The 20887-nt window shown below is 47.6% G+C and overlaps 1 protein-coding gene across 1 annotated transcript in view; it reads left to right on the forward strand.

The window, feature by feature from the left end:
- The first annotated feature begins 286 nt into the window (after nt 1-286).
- The window catches only part of LOC146796871 (extracellular calcium-sensing receptor-like), a 112193-nt gene continuing 91592 nt past the window's right edge, over nt 287-20887 (forward strand). The window contains exon 1 of the mRNA XM_085631407.1: nt 287-552. Within this exon, the coding sequence (XP_085487533.1) occupies nt 287-552 (266 nt within the window). The remainder of the gene's footprint in view (nt 553-20887) is intronic.

Genomic DNA, 20887 nt, shown 5'->3' on the forward strand with positions numbered 1-20887 from the left:
ACATCAATTTAAATGGACGGATTGATCCTCAACTAGTATAAGTTTATTATTGTGAAAGATCCTCACAAACCTCATAACCTCAGCTTCTTTCCATCATGTTCAGAAAGTTTCCATTTTCTCACTATTACTGTTTAAACAATGACACACCAATACCCATGGAATCAAGAGTGTGGACAGAAGACAAGTGATAATGATAAGGAAGAACATGTGGTTACATTTAAAATTATGCTCCTGTTATGTGTTTTAGGGCCAGTGTCATATATAGACTGAGCTAAAGCTACATACTATGGAAAAGCATGCATGCAAACATGGCTCATCCCAAAAAATCTTCCTGTCACACGTGATTATGCTACTACGTCTGTGGGAAATGGCATCTGCTGCTGCAGCCAAAGATCGATCAACTCTCTGTGGGCTCTCCACACCAAGCATGGAAAGCTATTGCAAGGATGGAGATGTGACAATTGGTATTCTGGCTGCTGTCCATTTGGAGACCATTATCCCTTCAACAAACTTCTTATTAACAGAACCTCCTGCATCCAGACGTTGCCAAAAGTAATTATGCATCCTTTGAAACTGGTGACTCCTGAACAAACTGCTGATTGAAACAAGGGGGTTATTTGTCAAAGAGATAAGTGGAAAATAGCTATATATCTATATCTCTCTCTATCTCTCGCTCTCTTTCTCTCTCTCTCTCTCTCCGTACATATATTTATTATCTACTGGCGGTCGCCAGTAGATAGTTATAGTTAGGGCCGTGTTTCTATAGGAAATCCACAACATTCTATTTGGAATAACTTTGGCGCCGGTTGACGAATCCTCACAAAATTTTCAAAATAGGTGGGGCGCTCCGCTCCGCTCCTACCCTGAAAGTCTCGGGGGGATTCGTCAAGCGGGGGCTGAGAAAAAAGGGGGGTCCCAAAACGCGTTTTCCCCATGCAATTTACCATAGGGACCTTTAGTCCAAGGTACAGCCCGAACGGCTGAACAGAATTACTTGAAATTTGGCAGAGAGTTAGTCCTCAGCTCAGGGATGTGCCTTTTGCATATATGGAGTCAATCTGTTCAGTAGTTCCTGAGAAAATCAAAAGTAAAATCATATATATATGTGGGCGGAGCCCAACCACACATCTCATCCTGAGATCTGATAGGCTGTCAGCACTTCATCTAAGAAGTGTTCGCAGCCATCTTGGGACCAATATACATGATAGCACCTCATTAAAAAGCATTGCAGTTAATAGAAGGTTTTAAGACTTTAGTTACATTATAAATCATTTGTTGATGGTACCATACTCATTTTAGGAATTGTGGTATGTTCTAAGGTGATTTCACCATGTGAAAAAGCCTTCTGCTGGAAATTCATCATTGAGAGAAAAATATTTTCTCATGCTTTTCCCACAGAGGTTTGGAAGGTGATCTATAAGCTAAACTGAGAGCTTATTTTCTGTAAATTCACATTATCTTTCTCAGTCATGTGAGAATGAAGTCTGACATTCTCAGTAAAACATGTACATCCAACAAGGGCAGAGACTGTCAGTTGATTCCTTTGTGTTCTACTGCAGCTTCCCAGAGTGTTCCAAAGAACAACTAGAGCACTAACAGTCCTACTTATGATAAACGTATGGCACACCTGAAGCCATCTTGCTTGGATTAAAGTGGTAACTCTTAAAACATTTAATTTAAAAAGGAACAAAATGAGGGGGTTCATTTTTCCATAAAAAGTATGATTAGTGCTGCAGAAAGAAAAATTAGGGCACATTTTGAGTGACTTCTCATATCCTCTTCTATTTCATTAAAAAATTCTGACATGCAGACTGAAACATGCACTTTCAATACCAGCAGCAGTTTTCCCTGGTGAGCAGTAGCTTTACTACAGTGATCTAATGAGCAAAAAGAGTGCTAACATTCTGAATTTATGGCAAATGTGTGACACATCTGAATGCCTTCTTGATGGAATCAAAGTAAAAAACTGAAAGTATTTCCTACTGAGAGACTGCAGTAAATGAGGAAATTAGGAAACTTCATAACAAATAAGTCTCCCAAGATGGCCACCAGAGACAAAAGAGCCCAAATGTAGCCCAAATATCACCCAGATGTAGCCCAAATATAGCCCAATGACAGAAGTGTGCAAAACACTTATTATTTTGTGTTTTTGCAGTGTTATATAGTGCAGACTGGTCAGGTATTGGAGTGCTTTACATGAGCATTGGTTACATCACACAAGAACAAATTCATTTTGGTTGTAGACATGGGGAGAATAAGTGATTTGACCAGAATCACAGAATGTCGAGCTGAAGCAGAAACTCCAACCTGGTTCCCCAGTTGCAAAGTCTGCAGTTCTGGAAGTAACACCACATCCTCTCCCCTAAGTGCAACATTTAATCAAGTGGTCAACTGGATAAAAAAACTTAAAGATAACAAATAATTTAAAAGTGCTTTGTCGCTATTTGAAAAACTCAGAAAATATGTCCTTATTTTAGCCTTTTAGAGCACTAACCATAATTTTGATGCCAATAAGACCCTCTCATATATGTAATTTCTAAAGGAAATGCTCTAGGTATTACAGTTTTGATTACATCAAGATGACTTCAGGCGTTCCACACTTTTGTAATAAATATAGAATGTTAGCAATCTAGTTGTTCATTAGGATACTGTTGAGAGGCAGAGGCCAGGGGCACGGACTCTGAAAATTGAAGGCAGGTAGGAGGGTGCAAAGGCAACAATTTAACCACACTGAGCAGGCAGGAAGGGCCGTGGCAGCACAACAGACTATGGAGGGCAGTGGAAAGGGGGGCAGGGGCAACAAACCAACAATACAGGACTTGCAAGAGAGGCTGTGGCAATGTAATAGACCATTGTGGGCAGAAGGAAGAGGCAATGGTAGTACAACCATACATGCCAAAAGACCCGATTCAACCAGGAAACGTCCAATGTTTTTAAGCTCAAATGGGCTTTATTTGATCTGTCTCCTGTCTACAATCTCCTCTTTTTCAATGTAACTCAAAGGGGAAAATCAATACCCCAGTTCTTTTTCAAAATCTCCCTCTTAACAAGTTCAAAATGTTCGCAAGTATGGTACATTGGATCATGGAAGGAAATGGGGTAGGGACATGGACTTGGATAACAGAGGACAGGAGGTACATGGAGAGGTGCACCAAACTGACCCTGCAGGGCAGGCATCAGGGTTTGCAGCAGCACAATACACCACACAGGGCATGCGGGACGGGAGTGCAGCACAACAATCCATAGAAAGCAAGAGGGAGGGGACAGGACCATGCACATGGACAACAGAGAACAGAGGGGCAAGAGGCAATGGTAGCTAGCTGACCATAATGGACAGACAGGAGAGAAAGCTGCAGCATAACAGACCATAAAGGGCAGGAGGGACGGATCAGGGGCATTACAATGGAACAGACAAGCCAGGAGGGAGGGAGTAGGGGTCTGCACATGTAAACAGAGGGCTGGGGGCAAGGGGGCAGGGCAGGAGCAGCAAGATAGCCATGGAGGTCAGGCAGGATGGGCACTAGAAGCAAGACACCATGAAGAGCAACAGTGAGATTGTGATGGCATACACACAGACCATGGAGGGAAGGTGGGAGGGGGTCAGGGGCAGCTAACTGACCACACAGGGAAGGTTGGAGGGGCCATGGCAGCACAGAAGACCATGCATGGAAAGTCGGAGGGTTAGTGGCAGCACAATGGCTATGATGGGCAAGAAGGAGGGTGCAGGGGCATGCACAAAGGACGATGGAGGATAGAAGGGAGGGTCAGGACCTGTGCACAGACAAGAAAGTTCAGGGGAAGGGGCCTCACAACAGACCGCACGGGGCAGGCAGGAGGAGCAGTTGCAGCACAACAGACCAGGGAGGGCAGAAGGGTGTGGCAGTACAATGGACCATGTAGGACAGGAGGAAGAGGATAGGGGCATGGCATGTGGACAGGCAGGGTGGAGGTGGCAGGGAAAGGTTACAGTCATCTGACAATACTAGGCAGGTGGGAGGGGAGTGGTAGCTCAACAGAACACTCATAGTAGATAGGAGTGGCAGGTCCATGGAACATGGTGGGCAAAAAGGATGGAGCATGGGCATGCACAAAGACATCGGAGGGCAGGGGGAAGGAGAATAGGGGCAGCAAGCTAAGCACAGAGTTTAAGCAGGAGGTCAATGATGGGGCATAGAATTGGGCAATGGAGGGCAGGAGGAGTGGACTGGTACATCATACTAAATTGAGGGCAGTGGCAGCACATCAGACCATGCATGGCAGGAGGGAGGAGGCTAGTCCATGGATTCACACAACAGAGGATAGGGAGGAGGGGGATGGGGCAGCAAGGTAACTGTTCAGAGAAGGCGGGTATTAGGAACTTTATTGTTTTTAAAACGTGTGTCTGTGCAAACTACTTAAAATATGAACAAGTATGCAGCATAATCTCACTTTTATTCAGGAAGAAGAGGACGTTTGTGACTGTGACTCCGGGCTCACTTGGCAGAAACACCCCCTGACCCTCCACCCCCTATCTCAAAATGTAATGCCCGTGAAAAGGGTAGGTGAACACAGTGTTATATAGAACATAGTCCTGAGAGCACGATTGAAAATGAAGACTAGATATAGTGTATGGTATAAACTATGCACCAAAAAGTGTGATATAAGATGAACCGGGCATGAAATATAATATGCAATACATTGTGCGCAATGACAGATTCATTGGAGAGCGCGAGATAGCACAGGCACTAGCGCGTGCTATGAGATATGCGCCTTGGAGTGTAATATGCACAGGGCAGTGTTGTGTAACCTAGCTAGTCTCTAAAGTTGTAATATAAAATATGTGCTGGGGAGTGTAACGTTGCATATGCACTGTGACAAAGATATGGATCCCGGATTGTAATATGTATGGCATAGCACTGTGCGTTATAACATAGGCATCGAGGAAGGCACGTTAGATGGGGCAATATAACCCGTGCGAAGACAAGTGTGGCATGACATATTCACGGGGTGGTGTTACAGTGCACATGGGCTAGAGAGTGTCATAGCATATGCACTAGCTAGTGGAATACAACACAGAGGTGTGTGGCACTAAGCAAGCAATGGTGGGTGTAACACAGCATTGGGCTCTGCCAGGAGCGCGCTGTGACTCTCAAGTGATGTTCGTCCCCTTTCCAGAGAGTAAAATAAAAAGTATTACACATCCGGCAGTGGATGTGTGTTTTATTAACCGTGAGGGGGGTTTCTTGCATAGTTTTGGTCGCATTTTTGTCGAATCCCCTTTGAATGGCTTGGTGTGCATGTGTATTAAATGTGCCTGTCAATAGCTACCCATGTTTGTATAAATAAACGACAAGGGTGTCTACCGGGATTAGGCACGGTAGGGCATCAGACATGTCAGAGCTTCACTAGTGGTGTAAATACATTCCACGTGGATTCATTGTATGCATAGTCGCCTTTTAATGAATATCACGCAAATCGTCATGGTGATAGATACGTACGGTTTGTCCAGCATGTCCTAGGTGTGTTTATAAATATATATTTTTTTTAAATAATAAAAAACAGTGGCCGGCCCTGGGGATTGGGGTCAAAAAAATATAATTAGGAGACAGGCCCTGGGGGATGGGGTCATCAGGGCCAATAAATTAGAATAAGAAGGGGAACCACACAGCCCCCCTTCTTTAAAAATTAAAATAAATAAAAGACTGGCATCGTGCCGGAGGCCACGCCCGCTCCTTGCAGCACTCTGCAAACGCGCCCCCTGGTGAGTTGTAAGTTGGGGAATTAATTCCTCTTCAATACTGAGGGTCCCTGAGGGCCAACTAGCCCAACAGGCATCTCCAGTATGCGCCAGGGTGCTGCGCTGCAGCCAGGTGTTCTGAGGCCAAGCCCCTTTTTACACCTCTCTGCAACGCAGCTCTGTGGCGCTTACTGGAGGTACCTAGTGGTCTAGTTTGACCCTAGGGACCCTTAGGATTCAAGGGGACTTAATCTCTCAACTTAGAACAGCCACAGGGCGCGTTTACACAGTGGTGAAGGGAGGGGACGGGGCCTGAGGTGACGTGTGCAAACACGCACTATGGCACGTTTTAAGTTGGGGATATAATTTCCCTTCAATACTGAGGGCCCCTGGGGGCTAACTAGCCCACCACGTGCTTCCAGTAAGCGCCACTGAGCTGCATTGCAGAGAGGTGGTCCAGGCCGTGCCACTTTTTACACCTCTCTGCAACGCAGCTCTGTGGCACTTACTGGAGGTACCTAGTGGGCTAGTTGGACCCTAGGGACCCTCAGGATTCAAATGAACTTAATCTCCCAACTAAAAACGGACACAAGGCGTGTTTACACAGTGGTGAAGGGAGGGGACGAGGCCTGAGTTAACGTGTGCAAAAACGCCCTGTGGCCTGTTTTAAGAGGTAGTTTTAACCCCCCTGCCCTATTATTTACTAGGGGCTTACAGAGGAGGTCATGCTAATCACAGGGGAACCCCAACGCATAATGTTCCCTAGTGTATGTAGGTGTTTTCACTGTATTCTAAGTGTCTTTTAACATAGCACTGGCTCTAGGACTGGTAAGTCAGACTCAGTTACCACCAGAAGCCATCTGAAAAAGTTGAGGGCACAGGATGATTTTGCAACAAGGATTCTTTCTGCTCTTCTTTTTGTTCTTTCTGCACGTTATCCTTCTTCCTGCACTTTTCTTCGTCTTTGAGGACTTCTGTTGCTTCTTTCTGCACTTCTTTTTTTTCTTTCTGTGCATTTTTTCTTCTTTCTTCACATGTCCTATCTCTGTAGGCATAGTAAGAAATTAGCATTTAAAAAAACCTTTGAAATTCACAGAAAAAACCATAGGTTTCAGGCACGTTATAGTTAGGAATTAGCATTTAAAAAACCTCAGAAATTCACTGAAAAAACCATAGGTCCATTGTTTTGAACATTTTAGTCTCTATTTTTGAATGTGTGTATCAAAGGTTATATTAGGGTGAGAGGAGGTCTGCCACTCTATCACAAGGATGATGTCATCAGTGATGTCATCAGTGATGTCATTTGAGATGTCATCAGTGATGTCATGAGTGATGTCACTGACCATGTCATGAGTGATGTAATATGTGACGTCATCAGCAGTGCATTGTGGGCGCGCGAGTTATAGTTAGCTGAACTAACTATAACGGGGGAATTTCAATGGTTTTGTACAAGTGAAAAGTCCAGCTAACTATAACACCCCTGAAACCTATGGTTTTTTCAGTGAATTTCTGAGGTTTTTTAAATGCTAATTCCTAACTATAACTTGCCTGAAACCTATGTTTTTTTCTGTGAATATATATATATATATATATATATATATATATATATATCCAATGTTTAGTTGGCTGTGCCCAAGCCACTTGAACGGTGGGCACACGGCAGGGGTAGCCACCCCCAAATATTCCACACAATCCACTGCGTCTCACTTTCCCATCACAGGACGAAAGAACACTGGAGCCGTGGCCACAATCAAAATGCATGTTTATTTTAACACCAGGTCCGACGCATTTCGGAGTTTAATGGCACTCCTTTCTCACGGGCAACAGACTGTGTTTTTTTCACAATATTAAAGTGAGAGTGCCGGTCACGTGCTCTAGACATAAAAAACATACTCAAATTCGTGTCGTTTTAAATCAATTCAAAAACAGGTGACAGCAAATGCGTTTTTAAATGTATGCACGAAGATATGTGAAACTCAAGCAATATTACTGATGCATTTACATAATCATGCCGTAATGTGGTATATGAAATTCAAACAAGTGAAAACTTTATCGAATCGTCGGTGCGTGCCAAAACACGCAGGGAGTAAGGTGCTATTATCGTATGCTTACATCGTAGCTACTCAAACTAGCTGTCACCTGTTTTTGATTGTGGCCACGGCTCCAGTGTTCTTTCGTCCTGTGATGGGAAAGTGAGACGCAGCGGATTGTGTGGAATATATGTTTGTGTGTGTGTGTGGCATGTTCATGCATATATATGTGTGTGTATGTTTGTGTGTGTTATTGTGTATACAGACACCAGTATGTAGTTGTATTTAGGACCATATTTCCATAGGAAAAGCACTTTTGGACTTGCCTATATCTCTGGTGCTGTTTGACAAATCTTCACAAACTATTCCCGAAGAAGTGTCTGGGTGATTCTTGATGTTCATGGAAAGTTTTGGTGTGATCCGTTAAGCAGGGGCTGATAAAAAGAGGGGGTCAAAAAACATGTGTTTCCCATGGTAATTCCCATAGAAATCTTAGACACTACTACAGCCCAAACCTCTAAACGGAATTGCACCAAATTTGGCAGAAAGGTAGCTGTTGGTCCAGAAACCGACCATTTTGTAAATTTGTTCAGTAGTTGAGGAGTTATTAAAAGAAATTCAAATTTGCATATATAGGGATGCAGATCCTTCAAGGACAGTCCCAGTGCTGTAATCTGATTGGCTGCCAACACTACAACCAAGAAGTGTTGGCAGCCAACTTAGGGCACGGCTTCTATCGAGTCCCCAAAAAAACTTTAACAATAAAAGAGATGGGTGCAGGGTAGGAATCCCCTAACTCTATAGACCTCTTAGGAAGGGTCCCAGCGGGACCCCGCCAGGGCAAAATAAGTTTATAAAAAAAGCTCAGTGGAAATTTGTAAAACGGGTGCAAAGGTATTAAGGGACCACATTTTCAATAATCCCTATGTCAATCATATATACACATTTATAAACTCAGCCTAGTACCACTTCAATGAAGTGGTAGTAGTTTGTTGATAACAATATAGCCGAATACTTAAGCGCATGTAAAACCCTAACCCAGAATGCTGCAAGTTGCTGACCTTCCATTAATGCAAAATTGTGATAAAAGTACACTGAAAATTCTTAACTTTTGTAAACATACCCATCAACTAATAACATAGCCATTTCTCAGCACTATGTACTGTCTAAGAGTGAGTGGCAAATTCCGCACCACTGGTGGAGTTAGTGGAGTTTTGCTAGTCTGCACTCTGCTTGGAGTGTGGAGTTTGACAAAAGCTCTGGCTTCCACTGATTAGGGGACTTTACTAGTGCTCGCCATCACCAGTGCCTGCAGTGTCTCCTTATAAAGTGTGCACCACTGGCTGTTTATTTTAATAAGGAGTTCGGTACTTGGCTACAGAGAAAGCCGGACTCTCACGGGCCCCATAACTGTGCAGATGTTTACCTATTATGCTGTACTATTTTTCACTTGTGTTTAATCGCCTCTAATTCCTGAGCCCTTTTGAACTCCAGGAGTGGAAACATGCTAGATTTAGCTCTGGTGTTTACTTTCCTCCAGCAGGCAACTGTGATGTGAGGCACCTGCTGGCCATCTGGATAGTACTGGCAATGCCAAATCATTGAGATAAAAGGTAGAGCGTGAGCCTGTGTACCAATGTAGCTGCTTGTAGCTTCCAGCTGGTTTAGTCTTAATTGTAGTGACAGTTTAGGGACCTCGCCTTTCTCGTTATCACTTGCTGCCTCCATGCTTGCACTTCTTTTTGATGCATCATTCATTTACTTAGCTGTCAAACAATCCCCTCTCAGATGCCAGTCTTTCAGTTTAACCATTCCTGGATTTTTAGCTGTTAACACTGTGCATTATGGGTATGTGTAGTTTACCAAGTACAGCCTTAAAAGGTACAGCATGTAAAGTGTGGTTGGATTAAAGAAAACACTTATGCACCATGTGACACTTATGCAGAGGACCACATGCCTAGTGTAAGGTGCTTAGGCTCTGCAGTGCATGTTTAATTTATGTACACATCCACGTTGTGCCTCATAATGCTCTAAGAATGATTAGGGGGCGGGGGGGTCACGGACGGGGTGCATTTTTTTAATTATCACTTATTAGCAGCACTGGAGGTGGGGACAGTTACTCAGGAAGTTCATACATGAGGGTCAGGGTGTGGTGTGGATGGGTCAAGGTGTGGTGTGGAGGGGTTAAGTGAAATCATAAGGGGAAGAGTAATGAAAGGCTGAGTTCCATTTTCTAAGGGCGCTTACCATTTTGGCAAACAGTGTTTTCTGTACTCTTGGAGGCGATCTGCCCTCTCTGCCTGAGTCCCAGGTTAAACAGCATCCTGCTGGAACTGCTGCTGGTCACCCTGAAGGTCCTCTGGGCCTCTGTACAGGTTGCAGGCTGGTGCAGCCCCGGTAAAAGACCTTGGTGGGCAAGTTGTACCTGGTGACGGGTGCCGGCGACAGCCTGGGTAGGCTCTTCGCCGTGGAGCTGGGCTGCCCGGTGCTGGGCTGTGCAAGTGCTGTGGGAGGTCATTATCAACAGCCAGAGTAGGAGATGTCTGAACTGCTGCAGGTTGTGTACCAGGACATCTAAGTCAGCAAGGTTCAGCAACAAGGTAAGGGGCTGTGTACATGCGAAAACTTACATTTGCACAACTTGTGAAATTCCATTGCTTATCAACATTGCTTATCAGGTGCAATGTTTCTATGATGCAAATTGAAATGTACTTGATCCTGTTAACCATATATAGGAATCATACAGGATGTTCGTACAAAGAATTGCGAGGCCTGAGTGCAAACAACTATTAAACGCATCAATTTACCCAACATAACCAACATTCTCCACATTCTTGTACACCCAGGTTTTGAGGAGCACTGGGTCACCCCATTATACCAGATGTATATTTGTAAAGCGCACGCTCACCCTTAGGCATCTTAGCGCTGAATAACAGATGTTTATTGTTACCAAACTCAATGGTACTCTGGGAACATGGGTAATAAAGCAATTAAAGGAAAAATGGTTCTTTCAGGGGGTATAATTGCATGCACTATAGAGTAGATGAATAATCATTACGTGATTTCTAGCCAAATCCATTGTTAAAAGAAGAAGCCAAGCAAGAGGAATTCATTTCATTCTGTAATTTCTCTTCCCATCTGCATAGAAATTGTCATAAGTGGATTTCCCATCATCCATATGCATAGGAAGTGACATCTCAGGTTTTTCAGCCAAAACCACCTTTAAAGAAGAAGTCAGGCAAGGGTCTTCAATTCCCATTACTCATATGCAAATGACGTGACATCACTGGTTTCCCACCCATGGCACTGCTTCACTTCTTCCCCTCCCATGACCTACTTAATGGCAGCTGCAGTGCAGATGTCCTGCTGGCATGCCAAAGGCAAGCCTGTTTATGCACATCTTCCCCTGGACAATGGCAGTGCAAGGAACTCTGGTTCTCCCCTATCCACTGCTACGCCGCAGCACTCCTCTGTGCTCTCAACCTCGGCTACTGCTAGCCATACTGTTGTCGCACTGCACCACAAAACAAGGGAGGAGCATTCACATGTGCCTCCTGCAAGTTCACATGCACTTTCCACGACCTACACAAAACACTCCCGCACTTACTGCTCCCAGCACCCCACAAGCACACACAAAAGAGACACAAAGACCAAACACCACCCAAACAACAGAGGCATCTTATCACCAGATGGTTGGTAAGAGCGGAGCCCTTCACTTTACTTTGGTCTTAATGAATGCCACAGACCCAACTGGGCCACACGGCAGAAACAGGTCGACCACACCGATAACGGTGAGAGGACATTAAATTCCCCACTACACCGTTCACTTGTTTTTTAAAAAACCATATAGCTGCCTATAACATTAAAAATAATTTGACAGCTATAATGGCTCATTCACTTTTCACGGGCCCCCACTTAGTTTTGAAGTGCATTGCTGTCGTCAGATGTATGCCCGCCCTCCACCAAAAGGAGTTTCTGGAGGGCGAGGACTGATCAATGATGAAGCATGACACCAGGTGGTGTGTGAGACCAGTCCAACACATATTGTGAGATGCATACACCCACAATCTAAATCCTCTGCACCTAGGTCACTTCATCTGGGAGCGCCCCATTTTGTGTTGAACATTTTATGTTGGAGGCTGGCCTGCTCCTGGTGCCTCGCGCCTCTAGTTCCCTCCCCCTGGACCACCAGGGGATAGTGTGGTTACATGTTTATTTAACTAGCATACCACAGAGGGAGTTAGAAACACATACTTGCTTGGTAGCAGAATACCTTTGTGGGTGACAGTAGGCCTTACAGCTACTCATATCATAACATAACCTTTTTAATCCGGTCAATAATTTACATTTTCAATACAAGAGTCACTTTGTGGTATCATAGTGTATGGACAAACCACGCCAAGTCCATGTAAGATTCATTACAACCCAACTAGCCGGTGGTCCAGCTTCAACTGCCACCCTACATATACCACGTTCTCACTGTCTTGTAAGGTTCCAGCACAAGCAACTATGGAACCTTACAAAGACATCACACTTCTCCTTGCACAACAAATCGTACATATTAATAATTTAAGAAAGTTGTATGTGCACTTAAACAACTGATTTACCTATCATTTTCTCAACTAACATGAAGAGATAGGATACTAGCTAAGACACTGGTTATTAGCTCACCACTGCATCTTTAAGATGAGACTTGGCCTTACAGACCCTGCTACTTATTCTTCTGTCAACTCTATTTTTGTCACTTTGACTGGAATGTCTCAAGTTCAGTACTACATCATGTTTGAGAGAAGTTCCTGGAATTCCACACACTTTCACAGCCCGATTCACGTTCAAAACCCTGCGGTCATCTGGTTTGGTTTCGTTATTAAAAACTTTGATCACGGGGAGGAGCCTAGCGCGCAACCAAGATGGCCGCGTAGGTGCGAGGCTCCCGAGGACCTCCGTGACCTCCTACATAAATCCTGAAAATATCCTGTCCTAGATGAGGGGACTGTGTTGGTGAGCCCGAGCTGAGGTGTCACCCGTTTTCCGTTTCCAAATTGGACCTCGGACACCGGCGGGAGCACCGATTGAGGTTTGCGGCCTTCTCCACGCCGGCCCCCCGGATTGGAGTTGCGGGGCGATCCGGAGACAAAGTGATCAGCAGCGGCGGGCAGGGCTGGGCGACACGCGTACCCCGCACTTTCACTTTCGCTTTTGCACCCTCCTTGCTGCTCGGGCGAGGTTGGGTTGCGGGGCGGTGTGCGGTGGTGTGGCCTCGTTGGGGTGCCCTGCTGGCCCGCCGGCTGTGATCCGTCCTGCGGACCTGTGGTGGCCCCCCCCCGGAGCCCGTGAACTGGTTTGTCGGCCTTTTCCGAGGTGATTGGCACGATTTGGGGACTGAAACCATGTCCACAAAGCAAGATGGCGACCGGGCAAAGGTGAAATCGACCCGCCGTGGCGCGGCCCATCAGTCCAACAGCATGGACCGCTACACCCTCCAGAAGGGATCTCCCGAGGTGCCGCATCGGTCCCCTGAGGGCCCGACTGATGCTCCTACGCTGCCCGCGGATCTGACCCTGCGAGATGTTATGGGCGCTATCGCCGAGATGAAGGCCTCGGTGGACCAGCGCTTTGACACACTGGCGCAAAAGATTGACTCGGTCCACGTGGATGTTGGCCTGGTGAGGGCCGATTTATCCAAGACCAATGATCGGGTCGATTCTTTGGCCCACACCACTTCGGGCCTTACGGCGGACGTGGCGGCCCTCCAAAAGGAGGTGCGCCGGCTCGGCCAGGCGAGCGCCCTGATGGATCGTCGACTGGAGGATTCCGAGGGTCGGGCCCGGAGGAACAATGTCCGCATTGTCGGGGTGCCGGAGGGACGTGAGGAGGCGGCGGCGGACCTGTTTGTGGAGGATCTGATTCTCACCCATCTCCAGCCCCGGGGGCTGAGTAAATTCTTTGCGGTGGAACGTGCCCACAGGGTTCCCGGAGGAAGACCTAAGGCCGGAGCCCCTCCGCGGCCTCTCATTGCCCGGATTTTCAACTTTCGGGACAGAGACGCTATCCTTCAGACTTCTAGGCAACAAGGACCGGTCAGACTTGACAATATGGATGTGAACTTCTATCCTGATTTCACCCCAGCGGTCCAGAAGCAGAGACTGAGCTTTCTCGAAGTCAAACGTCGTCTACGGGACCTGAACCTCAAGTATGCGATGCTTTTTCCAGCTAAGTTGCGGGTGGAGGTGGATGGCCGCACGCACTTTTTTGATCGTCCCGAGGCAGCCGGGGACTGGTTGGACTCCTTGCCCGGGGATCGGGGCCGGGGGGGTGGGGGGGGCGCGGTTGGAGGGGAGGGCTCGCCGGATCAGGACTGAGGGACTAATAGTAGGCCTTGCTCTGGACAACATTGTCGTCATTTTTGACTGTTCGTTAAGTCTCCCTCCTGTGGAGGTGGTACGGGGTCTCTTGGGGGCTCTCCCTCCTCCTCTGGGGGACTAGTTAGTTTAATCATTCATGGGGCGACAGGCACACTGCACTTTGGGGGGGCTGTTTGGGCTCATGCAGGGGTGCAGGGAGGGGGGAGTTCTGTTGGGATGGGTGGGTTGGGGTGGGGTGTTGTTTGTTTTTACCGCAAGGCAAACCCTTTATTGTATTTGTGTTTTTAAGGTGCTCTCGTGGGGACGAATGATGGCTTCTGTATGTGATGGGGGGTAGGGACTTGACCTTATTGTCCTGGAACGTTAACGGACTGGGGGATAGGATTAAGCGAGGTGTGGTCCTGCAGTATTTGAAACGACTTTCGCCAGATGTGGTCTTTCTGCAGGAGACACACCTTATTGGTAATTCCTTTTGTGCCATGAATCGGCGTGGCTATCGTTTGGTGGCCCACTCGGGCTTCACGAAGGGCTCACGGGGGGTGGGCATCATGGTGAAGAACTCGCTCCCGTTGGAAATAGACGAGGTGCGCCATGATGAGAGGGGACGCTACACTGTCTTAGTGGGGAGAATGGAGGGTAAAGTAGTTGTCTTTGTATCAGTGTATGTCCCACCGGGGTTACAGTCCACGACTTTTGCAGACCTAGGGCGCCTCCTCCTTGACCTTCCGGGGGGGCTTCTGGTGGTTGGGGGGACTTCAATGCGGTGGTTTCTGGGACCGTGGATCGTCACCCCCTAGGGACCTCCCCCGGGCGCAGGCGTGGCTGTCCGGCTTCTTAGATACACTGGGATTGGTGGACTGCTGGCGCTTAAAACATCCCACGCAGCTGCAGTACACTTTCCACTCGGGTGCCCATGGTAGCCTCTCACGGCTTGATTATGTCCTTGTCCCTGCGGCCTATGTTGGGAGGGTAGGAGAGGTGCGCCATTTGGCGCGGGGTATGTCAGATCACTCCCCGCTCCTGTTGCACGTTGATGTCTTCCCGAGGGGGGAGGGCAGAGTAGCTCCAATCAATGCCTGGTACCTGCGCGACCCCACCATTTGCGCTGATTTGATTAAATCCTTGCAGCGGTATTTCGATGAGAATGTGGGGTCCGTCCCTTCGGCTATCTCCCTGTGGGAAGCTTTCAAAACAGTTCTTAGAGGGGAGGCCCTCTCCGTTATTTCCCATGCCCGGAGGCGCGAGCGGGAAGAGGTGACCCGGGTGGAGGCCGAAATCGCTGAATTGGAGGGTGATCTAGAGGGTGGGGTGACGGATGCTGCACTACATGTCCTACAACTTAAGCAGGCGGCCTACAGGGCCCTCGTCACGGAGGCGGCCAGGGGCCTCTATAGAGAGCAACAGGGGCGACTGTATGATGTGGGTGATAAGGCTGGTAAACTGCTTGCATGGTTGGATAAAAAGGAGAGAGCGATTCGTGTGGTCCCGCTGATTGAGAGGATGGATGGTGTGCGTGTCACCGAGCCAGAAGACATTGTCTCTTGTTTCGCGGATTATTTTCGCGAGGTGTATTCCCCGGTTTCTCTCTGCTCGGAGGAGGATTCCCATGCCCTGCTTAGGGATATCGCGCTGCCTTCCCTTTCGGTGGAGGACAGGGTGTCGTTAGATGCCGCTCCTACCGCCGACGAAATTGCCCTCGCCATACGCTCGGTCGCATCCGGCAAGGCCATGGGCCCGAACGGCATCCCTATCGAGTTGTATAAGCTGCGACCGGATGTACTGGCACCCCACCTCCGTGCGATGTTCCTGGAGGCCCACTCGCTGGGCTCCCTCCCGCCGGACCAACGTCTGGCTACAATCGTGGTGATCCACAAAGAGGGGAGACCTCGAGACCGGGTTACATCCTACCGGCCTATCTCGCTCTTGAATGCGGAGCCCAAAATCCTCGCCAAGGTGCTAGCCAACCGGCTGGTCGGCGTGGTGGGCGACCTGGTCCACCAAGACCAGTCCGGCTTTATTCCCCATCGCAATACGGCCCTTAATCTGCGGCGCTTGCACGGGGTGCTCGCGCGTGTCCCGTTTGTGCGGGAGCCGGCCATATTGGCGTCCTTAGACGCCACCATGGCGTTTGACACGCTCGAGTGGCCATACATCTGGGCCATGCTGGCGAAGTTTGGATTTGGCCCGGGGTTCATCAGCTGGGTCAAATTGTTGTATTCGGGCCCATTGGCGCAGGTGGTGGTGAATGGAAGAGTATCGGTCCCATTCGAGCTGGGACGGGGCACACGACAGGGCTGTCCCTTGTCGCCGCTCCTGTTCCCGCTGGCCTTGGAACCCCTGGCGGAGTGGCTGCGGTGGCACCCTTCCATCCGTGGTCTCCGTTGGACCCCCGAATATGAGGACCGCGTGTCCCTATACGCTGACGATATCCTTTTGTACCTAGCCTCCCCGCGTACATCACTGATTGTCCTGGTTGATGTTTTGCGCTCATTCGGCCGCAATTCAGGCCTTGTCATCAACTGGGCTAAATCATGTGTGTATGTGCTTTCCGGGGAGGCTCCCGTCCTCCCGCGGGGCTGTCCGATCCAGATTGCCTCACAGGGGTTTCGGTACCTGGGGGTTTACATTACTCTGGACCCGGAGGCCCGCTACGAGCGGAATTTGCTTCCCCCCCTCCAGCGCTTGAAGGAGGACGTCGCGCGCTGGCGGCGCCTGCCGCTTTCGCCGCTCGGCCGGGCGGCATTGTTTAAGATGATGTCGTTGCCACGCTTCCTGTACGCTCTCCAGAATACTATGGATTTAGTCCCGGCGCGCTACTTCCGTGAGGTGGAGAGTCTACAGCGCCGCCTGTTCTGGGACGGGAGGCCGCGTATTGCCCTGGCGAAGTTGACACTCCCATGGTACGACGGGGGGATTGCCCTCCCGGATATTAAACGGTATTACTGGGCCTCCCAGCTGGCTGCAATTAATCATGGCCTTTACGGGCCCGCCTTAAACCCGGCATTTGAAATGGACAAGATGCTCCTGCCTGGTGGCGATTATAATCGAGCGCTCTACTCTGGCGCGCCCGGCCCCTGCCTGACGGGACCTACGCGTGTCATGGTACGAGTATGGCACGCGGCTAACGCAGCTATGGGGTGGAAGGACCGTTTGACCCGGGCATCACCGTTGTACGCGTCTGAGAGATTGGGCTCTCTGTGGACCTCGAAGGGCTTCGAGAAGTGGGACACGATCGGCATCAGTAAAGTGGGGGACCTCTGGACGAGAGGGGGATTTAAAACATTCGAGACGCTGCAGACGGAGTTTCAGCTGCAGGGCAGTGAATACTTTCGGTACTTGCAGGTTCGTCACGCGCTGGGCTCAGTCTTCCCAGACGTCGCCTCCATCCCGGAGTCTTCCCCCCTGGAGGATAGAGTGCTGGATGGCCACGTTCCGGACAGCACGATCTCCCTTATTTACAAACAATTGATTAATGACCGCTCGGGCCTGCTGACTGGCCTCCGCGAGGCTTGGGTTGCCGACGGGCTGGAGTTGGACGACGAAGACTGGATTTCCGCGGTGGCCTCTCCGAAGGAGGTGGCCATACCGGCTCGCCTTCGCTTCGTCCAGCTTAAGATACTCCACCGGGTTTACATGATGGGGCCAAGGCTTCTGCGTATGGGCTATGCTGAGGATGGGTTGTGTAGGCGTGGGTGTGGTGCTTTGGTGACTTTTTTGCATATTTTGTGGGAATGCCCGAAGGTGGAGCGATTCTGGCGTGGTGTGCATGAGGTCCTGCGAGTGGTTACGCATGTCGCGCTGCTGCCTGAAGCGAGGAGATGCCTGCTGAATGTGTGGGAACCAACTGACTACTCGGTTTCGCAGACGCGATGGGTGACTCTGGGATATATGATAGCCAAGCGTGACATTGCTCAACTGTGGGGATCCCAGAGGCCCCCGGCGGTGTCGGCCTGGAAAGAACACATGGATTGGTGCATGTTCCGAGAAAAGGTGGTGTATGTGGCGAGGGGTAAGCCTGGGGCATGGGTGAAGGTATGGGGCCCCTGGAACGCCTACCGCGGGGGTATCTGCGCGCCACCATTGCTGCCTGCGGCCTCACCAGCCCCGTCCCCTTAGTTGACTCCTTTCCTAGCCCCGAGCACGGAATTCCCCCAGTCCTTGATCTGTTCCCCTTCCCCTCTTTAGACTCCTGTGGATGGCTGGGGTCCCCCATTCGGGGAGCACGTGCTGTTACTGTCGATTGCAGGTTGCCTTGCGGGTGTGGTTTTTGTGTTGTTTGTGTAAAATGAAACCGTATTGTGGGGTCAGAGTGATGTGGCCCACGACGCTGATACCTCCTGATTTTGCTCCTCTGCAACGCCAAGTGTTTTTGTATGTATGTCATATGCTCCTGTCATTCTAGCGGCCGGCCGGGAGGTTGTAGGCCCATACCTGTATATTCTTGAGATTGCAATAAACGGTTTCAAAAAAAAAAAAAAAAAAAACTTTGATCACTCTTTTATTCTGTGTAAATTTGGACCACTGAGCACTCCCTACAGGTTCCATATTTTATGGAATATCACCCACTTGTATTGTGATGTCTTTCACCCTTTTACTTTTGTCGAAGTACTCCTTTCTTTTTCAAAGAGACTCAATCTCCTTATCACACCAATCTCCTAGACCAATCAATGTTACACCCTTGTTCTAATCTATCCATCCTAGACATAACTTGGTACTTGGAAATTATCCTTTAAATTATTTAAAAGGTGACTTTCCAGTTTTGGAGTGAGGAGACATGTGATAGGCCATGATGCCCTCATATAATACACTCTTCAAATCCATATTATTCATCGTAAGCAACTGTTTGATTTGCTTTAAGGTTTTGTTCACCCTCTTCACAGCCCCATTCGATTCAGGATGCAAAATAGAAGCCCTCTTGTGCTCCATGCCACAATCTTTTATGAAACTTTCAAACTCATCGGGGCAGAACGGAGGACAATTATCAGTCAACAGTGACTTGAAAAAGCTTTCATGTTTAAAAATCGCCATTAAAAACCTTATCATACTACAAGACGATAGATCCTTGACACAGCTCAGTTCCACACACCGAGAATAAAGCTCCAGTAAAGATCCAGTAAAACTATCAGGTTAGGAGTTTGCTGTTCACCTCTAAGTGGGCCAATTATATCCATGACAATCTCCTCCGATAGATGTTCTGACAACCTCCTGTATACCATTGAAATCCGCCTGGTAAACAGATTATTATCACTATTGCGGCATTCAATGCAATAACGCACAAATCTTTAGACCTCAGTATCCAGACCTGGCCACCAGAAGTTGGCACACAATCTTTCCTTGGTCTTAACAATTCCTAAGTGACCTTTGTGTGCCGATGAAATAAGTTTGCTTCTTAACCCTACAGGAGGAATAAGCCTGGCACCTCTTAGTGAAGAATCCTCTATCCACAGGCAATTCATCTTTCACCAAAGACCATGGTTTTGCAAGCTCTTCAATTTTATTCACCCTTATAGCAGTGAAGACTTCACACAATCCTCTGCCATTTCCCAGTTTAGTTACCCATTCTTCTTCTGAAATGACACCCAAAGTGTCTTCCCACACACTTACAGTCTCTTCCAACAATCCATCTTCTACCTCTTTACCACCTTCTTCTTCAACATTACTTTTGACAAGACGAGAAAGACAATCTGCACAATAATTCTTGGCCCCTGGTATTTTTTCCACATCAAAGCTGAAATCTTGTAGAGAAATTAGCTATCTTCCTAACCTGGCAGAAATTACATCCAACCCTTTCTTCATGAATACCTCCTTCAAGGATTTGTGATCTGACCTAACCTCAAAATAGGTACCCCACACAAAGTTTCTGAATTTATTTAAAGCCCAGTAAATTCCTAGAGCTTCTCGTTCAATTACTGAATAATTGTTTTCTGAATGTCTCAAGCTTCTAGACGCACATGCAATCAACTCCTCAACTCCCTTCCTTTTTTGAATCGGAACATCTCCCAAACATTTCAAACTAGCCTCTGTTACTATTATTGTCTCATCCCCTCACACAAATGCTTTTATGCTAGGAACATTTTTAAGATCGGTTTTCAACTCTTCAAACTCTTTTTAGAATTCTAAACTAAATATAAACTCAACTGAGATCCTCCATTTACCATTTTCATTGCATCATTTTGCACACATCTGGTATTAAAATCTATCAGTCCTCGAAAAGAGATTAACACCTTCTTGTTTTTGGGCTCTTCCATTTTCATTATAGTGTTCACCAATTCCTGTTTCAGCAAAATTCCCTTGGAGGAAATAAGGTGACCTAGATAATTCAACTATTCTACACACAATGTACATTTCTTTCCCTTAAGAGTAACACCTGACTTCATTAGTGTGAGAACCAAGCATGTCCTTTTATCATGCTCTTGCTTATCTTTACCAAAAATCAGTAAATCATCTTGGTATTACCTTACTCCATGGAGATCCTTTAACACCTCAGACATTAGCCCAAACGTTAGCCTATTGAATTTAAAAGTCTCCATAGGAGTTATGAAAGCTGTAAAATGTTGCAAGGACAAGTCAAACTCAACTTGGTGATATACAGCAGTCATTTCCAGTGTGCTAAACACGTTAGTCCATTCTAAGGTTGTCACCAACTCTTCAATATTAGTAAGTAGGAATTTGTCCACCACTACCTTGTGATTGAGAGCCCTTAAATCAACATGTGGTTCTGTTTTTTCACAATAACTACTAGTGCTATCCACTCTGTTGCCTTCACTGGTTTGAGC

This window comes from Triturus cristatus, chromosome 10, assembly GCF_964204655.1.
Source record: "Triturus cristatus chromosome 10, aTriCri1.1, whole genome shotgun sequence".
Taxonomy (NCBI): domain Eukaryota; kingdom Metazoa; phylum Chordata; class Amphibia; order Caudata; family Salamandridae; genus Triturus; species Triturus cristatus.